The sequence below is a fragment of the Symphodus melops genome, assembly GCF_947650265.1.
Source record: "Symphodus melops genome assembly, chromosome: 15".
NCBI classification, from domain to species: domain Eukaryota; kingdom Metazoa; phylum Chordata; class Actinopteri; order Labriformes; family Labridae; genus Symphodus; species Symphodus melops.
In genome coordinates this window covers 7,800,341-7,814,818 of record NC_136705.1, presented here as the reverse complement: position 1 = coordinate 7,814,818, position 14,478 = coordinate 7,800,341, and the positions used below count along the sequence as shown (strand labels likewise).

The window sequence follows — 14,478 nt, the reverse complement described above, 5'->3', positions numbered from 1 at the left end:
TGTCTCAGTTATCCGGCTTTACAAGGATCATTACCTGAGAGTTGAGAACTTGTTTTCATGAACAGCAGCTCTCTCCAATCTTTTGAGTTTGGATTGCACCACCCTTATTGAACACAATATTTCAGAGTTACATATTGCTCCTTTAAGACAAGGGAGCGGTCATGGTAATGTAGGCAAATGTAAGGTCTTTCCCCAAACTTACATACATACATTTGGTAAATCAAAAGTCCATGGCACACAGAAAATAACTTTACTATATTTCATTTTAAGCGAACAAAGCATCCTGGGGCTTCGCCCAGCACCTGCAGGCGAAACACATTAAAAGTCTTGTGCCACAGACTTTCATTATTATTTTGCAACCATATGCACCTATGTGTGCTCGGAGTACCCTGTTGGCCTGACAGAAATTCGATATTTATACCTTCAGAAGTGTTTTCACATGAGAAAATAAAATTATTAAAACTTTTGTGTCAATAGGATAATGTGGCAGAAATCCAGTATGTTCAGCAATGGTCTTGTTGTCTCACACAGTTATTTAAAGAGACACCTCGACTGATCATCCAGAGTGTGGTTTTGTGTCTGAACTGCAAAGATCTTATTTCCCTGCAAAAAGTCAACACATTAACAACATCTAATCTATGTTACAAAAAACATAAATACCCATGTTTCAAACCCATTCCAGAATAAAAGTGGGTTCATCTTAACACTGCAGGAACGTTTGCTACTTTTAGTGGTCTACAGAGACACTTGTCTCTCTTAGTTCAGAAAAACAGGGCATATTTTTTTTCCTGAAAATGTCATTTGTAATTCCGAGTTATAAATGTAGAAAAATCTATAAAATACTCTGACCTACACGAATGACCTATTGCCATGGAGCTGGCTGTCTCTCCTGCTGATTCTTTTTAATAAATATGTATTGTTTAGGAAAAGAAGAGGGTACACTTTCCTCCAGCTCACAGGTCAATGTTGATATAAAAATGTGTGTGGATCACTCTGTTCTTCAAATGTCACTTTAGTTAATATGGGTTTGGGTAGACGTAAACTTCATCTTCTGTTTAAAGTAAAATAAAAGGGAATGTTTAAATGATGTGTGTCTATGATATATATCCTTTGTGGGACATTTTCATGAGCATTATCTTGTGTTCAATCATCATGCTTGAGTCTCATTCAGTCCAAGGGGAGGTGATATTGATTGAAAACCTGAAGTCAGTGTGGCACTGATTACAGAGCGCATCTCTGATTGGCCCAAGAGGACAGAAAACAGTGTATAAGGTGTGTGAGACCAGCAGTCTGGTTAATTATCTTTTGTTTGATTACCTTCTGCTATTTTTATGGCTGCAAGAGACATTTCATATTGGATGGAAGACATCTTATTTTGAGTGTGTGAAGCCAGCCTGGATATCTATATTTAAAAATGGTTGTATTCCATTAACGTAGCAAAAAAAAAAAAAGCCAAACTTACCTGAAGTCAGACTGAATCTAACACCATCTCCCAATTAAGCCTCAAAACGTTCCATGAACGCAATCCAGCCTTATCAAATCAGAACTGACTCCAGACAGGCTTGCCTAGTCTCGCTTTGTGACCGTACCTAAGGTTTAGAAGAAACCCAAATGAATGGATTAATGAAGGGACGATGGAATGAGTCACAGAGAGGGCTACGGAACAAATGCTGCTGATTGAGCTGTGAAGAATTTAAAGATCTTATTACTAAAAAAACATTCAAGCTGCAGACAATAAGCCAAAGAGATGGAATGGTAGAAAAATACCCACTCGATGTGAAAGTTATGGAAGTTTCATGTTGTGCATTTTACTTTATAGTACTCTTTTATTGAAACTTCTTTCTCTTACATGACTCCATCCATCCTTCCATTGTCACAGCCTGGCTCTTAAGGAAGTGGCGAAGATGGAAGACCACAAGTATACCAATTACCAAAGCAAACGTCATGGGGTTAAGGAAAGGTGTTAGGAGAATTCATTAAGGACTTAGGGAAAGGTGATGGCGGAGGTTAGTGACGTGGGTTGCCGTAGTGAAACGACAGTTTTAAGAAAATGGACAACAAAAAGCTCATCTAAAAATCTTTTCCCTTTGCTTTCTCTGTGGTGAAATAATCCTAATAGCCACGATATTGAAATGTAAAGATAAGGTAGGCTATGTAAGATATCACCTCAATTCAAACAAAGTTCTGAAGTTAAAATGATGTCACCCACATGCATCACACACACCACTGTTACCTGTAGCTGGTACAATAAGACATCATGGTGAGGAAGACTCCAAACATGCAGCCCTTGAATGCAGCCTCTCACCTGTCCCCTCCCCCCCTGCTCACTAATCAGACCAGCTTATTTGAAGCACCTGGGTGCATGACACAGGACTCTGGCATTTGTTTGGTGTGGATGCTGGTGAGTACAGCTTTCATTTGAGGTTGAAATGGCTTAAGGTTTAAGAATGAAGTGGGGAATAGTTGGCTGATGGAACCCTGCTCCCCAGATCTCCCCACAGTGGGGTCCCATGTGTCTGGCAGCTTTATTTTTGGGATTGTGAAATGGAAAGTTTGGGAACCCCGAGTACAACACAAATTGTGTGCTTTCCACACACCTTTGAGCTGCAGGTCTATTACTTCTTCTCATCCTCCATCTCCCCTGATTATATCCATTAATATTTCTGCCAAAATGCTCCGCCTCATCTGATGAAGCGGCCTCATGAGCTTTTCAAACCATGATTATGAAGGCACTGTGACAAATGAGCATCCACTGAGGATAAAGGAAAAGCTCCAGCATGTCAGTTTATTTTCAGGCTCAGATGGTGTTTCCATGTTATCCCAAGGCCTTTTGTGATATCTGGGGTAATAATTTAGCATTTTAGTGACCACTTTGTTTATTCTAATATGAGCTTGTATCCAAGCAACAGAGACATGTCATGTCTGGCCATTATTCCTCAGTCCTCCATCCAGGTGCTCGTATTTCTGATCAAAAAGATGTTTTCATTTGATGTGCTCTGTATTTGACAATGTGCCTTCAACACCTTGTTTTGGCTTTTTTTATTCCAAGTGTTATTTATGTAGACATCGAGAGCATACATCATACGGTATTGTTTCATTCAGGACTAGGGATGAGTGTTGCAAATTAGCTTCTGCTTACTTGCATTGGAGAGCTGTTTTCTATATATTGCATCCATACCTAAGAAATAAAATTTACTAAAGGGAAAGATTACAGCAATTAAAAATACAGCAAAAGTTAAGAGGTTGTATTTCAGTACACCCTAGAATGTCTTGATGCTAAATCTTTTTCGTTTTCAGAACATTTCCAGACCACACAATGCAATGAGCCAGCTGTACGTCTTTGACCCCTTTCATTCTGCTAACTGGTGAGGTTTAAGCTTTTTACACAAAATGCAATGACATTTTCTGTGTAGTGTGCCCTTTTCACACAGATGCAAACACTGCAACTGTGACAGTTTGTATACGTATGACCCCGAACTGTTTCTTCATTATGTATACCTAGAGGGGGTCATGTGTGTGAATGACTTTGTGCTTGCATCTGTCCCTCTGGAGTTAGTTTCACATACTGCAAGAGGTCCAGCTAAACAATTGTTTCGTAGTTTTCTACTGACTTTGCTGTATATAACAATTATGGACTGCTGACTTGTGTGGCGGGGTTCTCTTATTACACACCCGAAAAGAAAGTTTGAAAAAACACACAGGCGTAGTCGAAGACTGTGTTTGGTGGATTTATTCTTCACCGGCCTCCACAAGTGCACAATATTTACAAAAAAATGTGAAAAATCCAAAACAAAAAAAAATAGAAAAAAAAATATTTACAAAAACAATATTTACAGCACAAATCTCCAACATGAGTAGTTCAAAAAAAAACATTCGTCCACGAGATGTTACCTTCTCTGTAACTTGCCTTCTCTGTCCTGAAGGTCCCACACAGCCTTCCTTTTAAAGGAAAAAACCCCTCCCACCGGGCATTATGATTCGTATATTTCTAAATCACGTGGTTGTGATTGGGCGCCACGTCCACCTATTTACCTGGCGGAAATGTACCGCCTCTGTTTCATCCGAACGGGACGCCACGGAGCGTGCATCCAACGCCCTGAATGGTGATTTAAATGTATGAGACCCTTGGTCGCGCTATGGAACGGGAAGGGAAAGGAGGAAGATGATATGTTTAATTGCGTGATAAGGAGCATTGGCAGAGGGGAAAGTTTGGTGCGCGTGTGTGTGTGGCAGTGTACGTGTCCGCGTGTGTGTTGGTGTGTGCGTCTACACTCCGTGATGGAGCCGCTCCGTCACATCATCCCCCTCCTCCTGGAGGTTGACGATGTGCGGCAACCTGGAAAGGTAGTCAGCCACCACATTGGATTTTCCTGATCGGTGTCGGATGGTGAACTTGAATGGCTGGAGTGAAAGATACCATCTGGTCAGGCGACTGTTGTGGTCCTTCATTGAGTTGATCCATGTTAGAGCTCTGTGGTCTGTTTCAAGATCAAACTCCCGTCCAAGTAGGTAGTATCGTAGGCTCTCCAGTGCCCACTTAATGGCCAGGCCCTCCTTCTCCACCGTGGAATACCTGGTCTCACGTGGCTGTAACTTGCGGCTCAGATACAGAATTGGATGCTCTTCTCCCAGATCTCCCTGAGCCAGAACTGCTCCAAGGCCGACTGCAGAGGCATCCACCTGTACCAGAAATCGTCGATTGAAGTCGGGGCTTTTGAGGACAGGGGACGAGCACAGGTGGGCTTTGAGGGTGTTGAATGCTGTCTCACAATCATCCGTCCACGTAACCGGATTCCTCTGGTCCTTTCTGGTCAGTGCTGTGATTGGTGCAGCGATTGTTGCGAACTGGGGCACAAACCTCCTGTACCAGCCAACCAGTCCAAGAAAAGACCGTACCTCCTTCTTGGTGCGAGGTCGAGGGCAATTCTGGATAGCTTCAACCTTATCCACTTGCGGCCGCACCTCCCCTCGACCCAGTAGGTAACCAAGGTACCTTGTTTCTTGCTGTGCCCACTCACACTTTGCGGGGTTGAGGGTCAGCCCAGCCTGCTGGATTTTCCCAAGAACCAACGACAAATGTTGCATATGATCCTCCCAAGTATGGCTGTAGATGACCACGTCGTCTAGATAGGCAGCGCTGCAGTGTCCACAATCCTGGAGGACTCGGTCCATCAGTCTCTGGAACGTGGCTGGAGCTCCATGAAGACCAAAGGGCATCACAGTGAATTGGAAGAGACCAGCTGGTGTTCGGAATGCGGTGTAGGGTCGGCTTGACTCTTCAAGGGGCACTTGCCAGTATCCTTTACACAAGTCCAAGGTGGTGATGAACTTTGCTGCTCCAATTTGTTCCAGCAGATCATCGATCCTTGGCATTGGGTAGGCATCAAACTGGGAAATTGCATTGAGTTTCCTGAAGTCAATGCAGATGCGGAGAGACCCGTCCTTTTTGAAAACAATGACCACCGGACTGCACCACTCTGAGTTGGATGGCTCAATCACTCCCAGTCGTAACATTTCCTCTACCTCCTGCTTCAGTTTTGTCACCAGATTTTGCGGGACTCTGTAGGGACGTTGACGAATGGCTTGTCCCTCTTTCAGCCGAATGACGTGCTCAACCACTGTGGTTTTCCCTGGATTAGCAGTGAAAAGTGAAGACGTCTCCTTGAAGACCTTCAGAAGCTCTGATGCTCGTTCGGGAGTCAGATGTACCAACACAGGAGAAACAGACGTTACTGGAAGCGTTGGACCCATCTCCTCTTCTTCCTCAAGATTCACCTTTCTTGCCAGCAGAGCCATCCCTGGAGAATCCACTTGGCGCTCCTTCCACTCTTTGAGAAGGTTTACATGGTAGGTCTGTTTTTGCCGTTTCTTCTCCGGATGGTAAACCTCATAGGTGACTGGGCCCATTTTCCGGGTGATGGTGTATGGGCCTTGCCATTTTGCTAGGAGCTTGCTGTTGGAGGAAGGAAGAAGCAGTAGGACTTTCTGGTCAGGCTGGAACTCCCGATGTCGAGCCTGTTGGTCGTACCACGTCTTCTGGCTCTTCTGGGCCTCTCGCAGGTTGACCTCTGCCTCCTCCTGGTACTTAACAAGCCGATTCCTCATCTCCAGCACAAACTGGATCACCCCTCTGTCGTCAGCAGTGGTTGACGGAGTTTCCCAACCCTTACGGAGCAGATCCAATGGTCCCTGTACATCCCAACCATACAGGAGCTCAAATGGAGAGAAGCCTGTTGAAGCTTGAGGTACCTCCCTGTAGGCAAACAGCAGGAATGGCAACCAGCGATCCCAGTCCTTTCCAGTATCATCCACAAACTTCTGGAGCATCCTCTTCAGTGTTTGGTTAAACCGCTCGACCAGACCGTCAGTTTGTGGGTGGTATGGGGTGGTCTTGATAGCCTTGATGCCCAACTGCTTATAGAGGAGCTGCATGAGTCTGGAGGTAAAGTTGGTTCCCTGATCGGTGAGTATCTCGTCTGGTATCCCCACCCTGGAGAATAGCTGGACCAACGCACGCACTACTGCTGGAGCAGTGATGGTGCGCAGGGGAAAAGCCTCTGGAAACCGTGTTGCATAGTCGCAGATAACTAGGATATACTGATGACCTCCGCTGCTTCTCACCAGAGGGCCCACGATGTCCATGGCGATCCTGCGAAATGGTGTGGAGATTACAGGAAGAGGCTGCAGAAAAGCTCGGTCAGATTTGCGGGCAGTGCATGTTTTCTGGCATGTAGGGCATGTGGCGCAATATTTCTGAATGTCAGTGTACATAGAAGGCCAATAAAACCGGGAACTAACACGAAGGTAGGTTTTATGGCGGCCAAGGTGTCCAGCCCATGGGAGTGTGTGTGCTAGGTGCATGACAAGGGCTCTACAACTAGCTGGGATAACAAGGCGTTTGTCTTCATTACACACACCATAAAGCACATCATTGTCAACAATGAACATCTCTTTCCCCACACAATCCCCACTGGTGTCCTTCACTACTTTGGAGAACAATGGCTTCAAAGTAGCATCTTCCTTTTGCAATCCTGAAATATTGTCAGGCACATCCCAAATATCATCCCCCACCAAACTTGGTTTGTTTGGAGAATCGAGCCTTAGCTGCTTCTCAAAGCGTCGTTGTCGACGTGATTTTCTCGGCCCCTTAGTGCCACCCTCACACAGACTACTGTCGAGGTCTGGTAGCGGTTGGACACCAGCTTTTGCTTGGGCTCTGGTGATTACCGGACAAGAAACATTTACATTCATATCTCCCACCTTCCCAGAGTCACTTTGCTCGGACAGTTCTTTCTTCTGCAACAAGTCTGTTAGCACAGGTAAATCCCAACCCAAGATGGCGTCAACAGGTAAGTTCTCTACCACCCCAACAGTCAGCAGGTAAGATTGTTCATCAATAATCACAATTACATCCGTTTTTGGGTACAAATGTCTGTCTCCATGAATACACGTGATGTCCGCCTGTCTGCGGTAGTCCACCGCACCGACTGGCACCAGAGTACTTTTAACCAGGGACATGTAACTACCGGAGTCTAACAGGGCTGTCACCTTTTGACCACTGATGGTAACAGTTTTGTGTTGCGTCTTCACCTCCATGTCAGCCTCAGGGCCCACTTCTGACCGGGGTGCGTAACAAGCGCCGGTGACCTTAGCTTTGCGTACGGGACACACAGAAGCTTTGTGGCCTGGCTGCTGGCAATAAAAGCAAACAAAGTCCTTACCCAACTCTTGCTGGTTTGGGGCAGAGATGGGGTCACGTGCAGGTTCCTGGTATCTCTCCCCCCTTGCAGGCCGTGATGGTTGCTGTTGGAAAGCTGGTCGGTGTGTAGCACTGGTAGGACGTGACACTGGTCCACCTCTCCGGGCGTTGAGGTACTGTAGCGCAAGCCTGGCAGCTGAGAGTCCCTCAACTGGTTCGTGCTCCTTCACCCAGGTCCTCACCTCCGTTGGAAGTACCCGGAGTAGCTGCTCCAAGACGATGGCTTCCCCAATCTCCTCCTTGGTGTGCTGCTCGGGCCGGATCCAGCGTCGGTAGAGCCCCTTCAGTCGATGGTAGGTCTCGGTGGGGTTCTCACCAGGGGGAACAGCGGTGGAACGGAACTGCTGCCGGTACGTCTCTGGAGAGATGTCGAATTTTAAGAGCAGAGCTGCTCTCAGGTCAGTGTAGCAGTGAGCCCTCTCTTCATCCATCGCTATGTAGGCCTCCAGTGCCTTACCAGTTAGCAGTGGCACGAGACGACAGGCCCATTCACACTCTGGCCATTTCCAGGTCTTGGCTATTCGTTCAAATCTCAGTAAAAAGTTCTCAATGTCTTCCCCCATCTGATATTGTGGAATTTTGGGGTCTTGGTAGTGCCTCCACTCTGGCCTCGGCTGGTCAGGTCTACTACTGGCCTCCTGAGACTGAAAAGTGGGAGCCTCCGATGTTGAATCTCGCTGTCCTCGGCGGGGTGCTGGGGTGGGCAGTTCAAATCTTGGACTGCTCGCCATGGCCGTATTTGGAGAAGTGACCTGGGCCGGCCTGCTCTGCCCCTGTGGTGCCACCGTCTGTCGGGTCTGGGGCACAGGTCGACATGGCTGCTCAGCCCCTGGGAGAGAAGCCCTTAGACCTTGGATCTCTGTCAACAGACCCTCCTCTCTCCTTTGCTGTGCTGCCAAAAAGTCTCTCATCATCGCCACCAGTTCACCCCCTGCATCTGCAGGTCCTTTAGGAGCTGCTGGAGCCTTCCAGGACCGGTACTCCTCACTGTCCTCCTCTGAGGACGTTGGCACTGTGTCCCAAGCCGGGTCTGTCTTGGCAGTTACCTCTTCAAACTGCTCTCGCCGCTGGGACCGCAGTCCTGTGCGCTGTTTTTGGGGCCGGACAAGCTTCTTGCGACTAGCCATCCCACTTCTGACACCATATGTGGCGGGGTTCTCTTATTACACACCCGAAAAGAAAGTTTGAAAAAACACACAGGCGTAGTCGAAGACTGTGTTTGGTGGATTTATTCTTCACCGGCCTCCACAAGTGCACAATATTTACAAAAAAATGTGAAAAATCCAAAACAAAAAAAAATAGAAAAAAAAATATTTACAAAAACAATATTTACAGCACAAATCTCCAACATGAGTAGTTCAAAAAAAAACATTCGTCCACGAGATGTTACCTTCTCTGTAACTTGCCTTCTCTGTCCTGAAGGTCCCACACAGCCTTCCTTTTAAAGGAAAAAACCCCTCCCACCGGGCATTATGATTCGTATATTTCTAAATCACGTGGTTGTGATTGGGCGCCACGTCCACCTATTTACCTGGCGGAAATGTACCGCCTCTGTTTCATCCGAACGGGACGCCACGGAGCGTGCATCCAACGCCCTGAATGGTGATTTAAATGTATGAGACCCTTGGTCGCGCTATGGAACGGGAAGGGAAAGGAGGAAGATGATATGTTTAATTGCGTGATAAGGAGCAGTGGCAGAGGGGAAAGTTTGGTGCGCGTGTGTGTGTGGCAGTGTACGTGTCCGCGTGTGTGTTGGTGTGTGCGTCTACACTCCGTGATGGAGCCGCTCCGTCACATTTGTTAGAGCGTTTATTTGGCCAGTAGTGGCTGCAAGTAATCGGCATCTGCTTCAATTCGAAACACTATTTGACAAACGTATGTGGGTGTCAGGTTGTGGTTGGAAGATGCTTTTCTTTGCATTTGCAGCCAGATTGTAAGACGACTTGTATGCATTTGAGGCAGTAAATACAAAATCTGTATTTCAACTTCTGTGTAAAGCCATTATCAGTAAAGTCATACGTTGGACTTATATGAGATAAATTTAGGTGCTCTCATAATTGTCGGTGCACTAAATTACTCATCCTAATTTATTATTATTTTTTTTTTCACCCTGGGAAAGTGACCCCGCTGATGGTCGGGTGGGACTTCCTACAATCCTTCTCCCCAGACCGAGTCGTCACTTACACACGTCTGACTTGAGAGGGGAAACCCTGCCTTTCCTCTGCTGCCTTTTTATGGACAAATATCATGACAGCTTAGGGGGTGACAGAGCTTTTGTACTCTGCTGTGTGATCCGGTCCCTGCAGGGTCAGGGTGAGTGCAATGGAGCTAATCTGTGAAATGTTCAACTTGGTACAACAAAGACCACTTGCACAGCCGTTGGAGCAGGAAATATGATACCTGTCATTTACTGCTATGGTTAAAGCTAATTTGTTGCAAAGCTTTAGCTCTTGGTTTCTGTAAAAACGTATTAGAGTCATTCCTGCTATTCGGTGCCATTTCAGCTCGATACCTTTTCAAAAAAAATGTCAAAATGTTCATGATTTCAACATTTGATCTGAAGGAGGGCTTTATAAACTATCAGAAAATGATATTAGTCCAGCTCAGGATATTATAATCTATTAATTTTAGATAGATTCTTTCCGTGTGACAGAGGTCAAATGTCCACCCTGTTACCAGACATGATCATCTCTATTACGTATTGTTTTGAAAACCCAGTCATATTCTTAATTACATTTTCTTAAAGCTCAAATGTCCCTTTCTTTACACTGGAAAAGCATTGTAAGCATTGTTCTTCTTGAACAAGCTTTATCTTGAAAAAGCTGTTATAGCTTGACGTAAAACGTAATTCTTACATAAGTCTTTTAGAAATAAAAGGAAGTTTGATGGAATTTGAAAAATGTTTTAATTGATTGTATTTCACCAATTTATTCCCTGCAAATAACCACAAAGATAAACATCATATTGTTGTATTTTATTTTATTAATATCCCAAAAACACATGGGTAACAGGGTGGACACACACACACACATGCACCATTTAATGAAATATTGTCAATGAAAATATGGAGACCCCAGGAAGAGTAGCTACTGTTTAACACAGAAGCTACTGGGGATCTTAACAAATAAACAAAATTACCAAATAAGTTCCTATTATTAAAGAAATACAATTCATCTACCCCACCGCCTGACCAAAACAGGAACCTTTCCACCTCAAACTTCATATTTACTCCCTACCCATTAAACAACATAGGAAGAAAAATTACTGTTACTAACCAACAGATGTTTGAGGAAACGCTAACTATTTTCCTAACCAGATCCCAAGATTCTTTTCTAAGAAACTCCATAGTTTCTTCTCAAGCTTGAATGACCTCTTATTCAGAGGTAGTGGCTCCTTGATAAGGCATTTGTTCTGATATTTTCTTTTTCCTTCCTTCCTCCCTGTCCCATCTCCATTTCTCCCTCTCTGTTTTGAGGTAATTTAACCTTTTCACAGGGTCTGCATCACAACGTGCCCTGTAACGCTGCTGCTTTTCCGCAGCAGACATTGGTGCCATTTTTCTAACAAATACATGTATACTGATTTAAATAATAGATTTTTAAATAATGATTATAATAGATAATACATAATACACTTATAACAAATGTCAAAACATGCTGTAAACACAAATTCATTCACCGTGTCCACCCTGTTACTGATCATAACAGTAACAGGGTGGACGGTAACAGGGGGGACATTTTATCCTAAACCTAGCCATTTCTACCCCTATGAAGGAAAACAACCTAATACAAAACGACCATTAAGGAGTATTTTGTACATATTTATCAGCAATATTTTCAATACCACAAAAAAATACTGTTTTCCACTAAATATAAGGGTAACAGAGTGGACATGTTATGCTTTACCACATCTATAAACAATTCTAAAACATTGAAAAAAAGGTTGATAAAAGAGTGATACTCACTTGGCTTCTTGTTGATGTTTCCCTCCAAAAATGTATCACTTCTTGAGAGCATAGCCTAAGAGTTCTGTTACCATGGGAACATTTAGGGGGCTCGTCCAAAGGGACTCTCACCAGAGTAACAGGGTGGACAGTCAATTCAGGGACACAGTGTCTTTTAATGATTTTATGCATTAAAATTATATAAATGACAAAAACTATTATATGATGAGCAACATTTAAAAAAAGACTATATACCAATAAAAAGAAATCTCAATTTTTTTTTATATTTATGCCATATTTATGCAATTTTAGTTGCGTAAACATGACTGGGGACATGGCATTTTAACCTGCCCTTCACTAACATGAGAACATTTAATTTAAAACAATCAATTCTGAGGATATATCCTTTTTTTCTATGGTAGAGTAAGATTTATACTTGAAGAAAAACGTTTCAAAAAGAGTATTGACCCAGTTTTAAACAAAATACACCATAATATGTCATGGGGACTCAAATGTCACCGAACGCTAGGAATGACTCATTATCTCTTAATCACATGCTCGTTTTTGCAGGCATGCAGTCCATGTGTAACTTGGAATTGTGTTTCCAAAATTATTACCATATATAATTGGTGCAACATTCATGTTTTGTTAAGGGCAGTCCTTTCAAGTTCACTAAGTGTAAACGGAGAGGGCTGGGGATTAAAGGTACTTCCTAAAGTCCTTCCAAAACTGATGGGCATGGTTATGTGGAACGGTCTTCTTCTGCAAGCTCACTCAGTGTGATCGTCAGGCTGTATCTCTTAAACCGGGGAGACCACTTTGTTTAATTTGATAGTCATTATAATATTACCTTTTTTTTTTTTTTTTTAAAAGTCCAAACCATGATCTTTTGTAATTCTGCCATAATTATTATGGTCAAGTTTATTTATATAGCACATTTCATACAACAGGCGCAGACTTAATGTGCTTTTAAACAGAAGAATAACAAAGATGACACAATGTAAGAGCATCTTAAATAAGAAAGTATTACATAATAAAACAAAGGCTTACTGCAAAAACATAACGTATACAAAGTTAATATTCTAAAATAATGCAAACCTTACTAAAACCTTGTGCAAAAAGATGTTTTTATGCTGCTTTTACAAGAGTGACTGCAGGCTGATTTGAAGTGATTTCTTGGTAGAGTGAGGAGTCCTTTATTTGGAGATCTCAGGGATCTGTCCGGTGTGTACACAATGACTTTTGACAATATTCATTGTATTTATGATGTATTTATCAGACATTGTTTATTCATTACAATAATATCCAGAATACAGAAAAGTTTTAAATTGTCTTCCTTTGTGATGATTTCTGTTTAGTGAAGTTTACAACGTGCAGTTTATATGCACCTTCAAAGGGGTCACATTATTAATTTTCTGGTTTGCATGCTCTTTAGTGTTTCCTTTTGTGTCTTGCGCGTTTTTAGGCACATCGATATGAAGAAATTCAAAGTCTGCAGATGCGTGGCGTCTCCCAGTCCTCCTGAGCAGCAGCAGCAGTCTCTCTCTGATCTCTCTGCTGGATCGATGCTTGAATATTATTATTTTTGTTGGTACACGTCAACTTCATGCATAATGCGTTCACACATTCTTACTACTGATAATACAGACTAGCACACCTCATAACTTTGCTCATTTGTTAACACATTTTTTTTTGTTGTAATACATTCATTTTCTTTTATAAACCTCGTCTCCATCAGTTTGTCATTTGTGGCGTTTTGGTAATCTTTTGTTCACTCTGGTGTGAATAATTATGATTTAAAGGGGATTAGTTTGCTCTGTTTTGGCAGTTTTTGGAAGTGCATAATTGTTTGTTTACCTTGTAGAGGTGGTGCATTTCTTTGGATCCTGTTTTGTTTATGCTCAAACCAGGTGAATCAGTAACCGGCAGAAGGTTCTTGTGTGCATACTGTATGTTCAGTGAGGTGTGTAGTTTTCTCTTGTAGTCTGTAGCCACGTACTCCTATGGGTGCGTTGAGCTGGAATCTTTGTTTTGCTGGGCTGAAAGTGGGTAAAGCTTTGCTTGGGAGCATGTCCGTGGTTACTCGCCTGCTCGTCGCTCAACTGGGCCACTGATCTTTAGTGTATAAAAACCCACCACCAGTAACCACATGAAGACTAGGGAGGAGTTGGATCAGAAGATTTCTTTTGAGTAGTTAACGGGGAATCTTCACACTGACCGAGTTTTGTCCTCAGTGTACGCACATAGAATCCTTGTGTTGTTTGTCCATGATATTTGTCTACGCATTTAACATTGGTTGACGGCTCTTAATGACTTATTGAGATGACTTGTGTAAGTTAATAATTTTGGAGTAAATTCAGAATGTGCTTACAAGTCAGGTTGCTTCATTTTTTAATGAAAAGAAGGTTACAACTGCTGGTGAAGCTGTGGCCTCAGCAGATGATATGAGATACGAGTTGCTCCATATGAGTAATTTCCTAGAGTGCGTGAGGATGGGCATGAGGATGTTGGCTGGAGAGAAGAACATTTCGAGGCTGCTTCAGATGATCTGATGCGTTCTGGTAAAGTTGATCCGTTCAAGTCTCGAACGGACCATAAATGGGTAAAACCATATGTCAAGACTGCTGCTACTGTGGCTTCTGTTGTTACTGTCAGTGTCTCTGACGCTCTTGTTCCTTATGTTAGTGAACCAGATGTTATGGCTTCTTAGGCATCTTTCATTTGGGGTGGTTTTGTTTCTGTACCAGGAAGTGTTATTGGAGTGCCTGTAAACATC

At 43.4% G+C, this 14,478-nt stretch overlaps 1 protein-coding gene across 1 annotated transcript; it reads left to right on the top strand.

The window, feature by feature from the left end:
• Positions 1–2,345: 2,345 nt before the first annotated feature.
• LOC306836097 (uncharacterized protein) lies at positions 2,346–13,303 on the top strand. Its single transcript, XM_079363026.1, has 4 exons — positions 2,346–2,401; positions 3,298–3,365; positions 9,879–10,072; positions 13,168–13,303. The coding sequence occupies exons 1-4, from the start codon at positions 2,363–2,365 to the stop codon at positions 13,179–13,181; spliced, it is 315 nt and encodes a 104-aa protein (XP_079219152.1). The 5' UTR covers positions 2,346–2,362; the 3' UTR covers positions 13,182–13,303.
• The last annotated feature ends 1,175 nt before the right edge of the window (positions 13,304–14,478 follow it).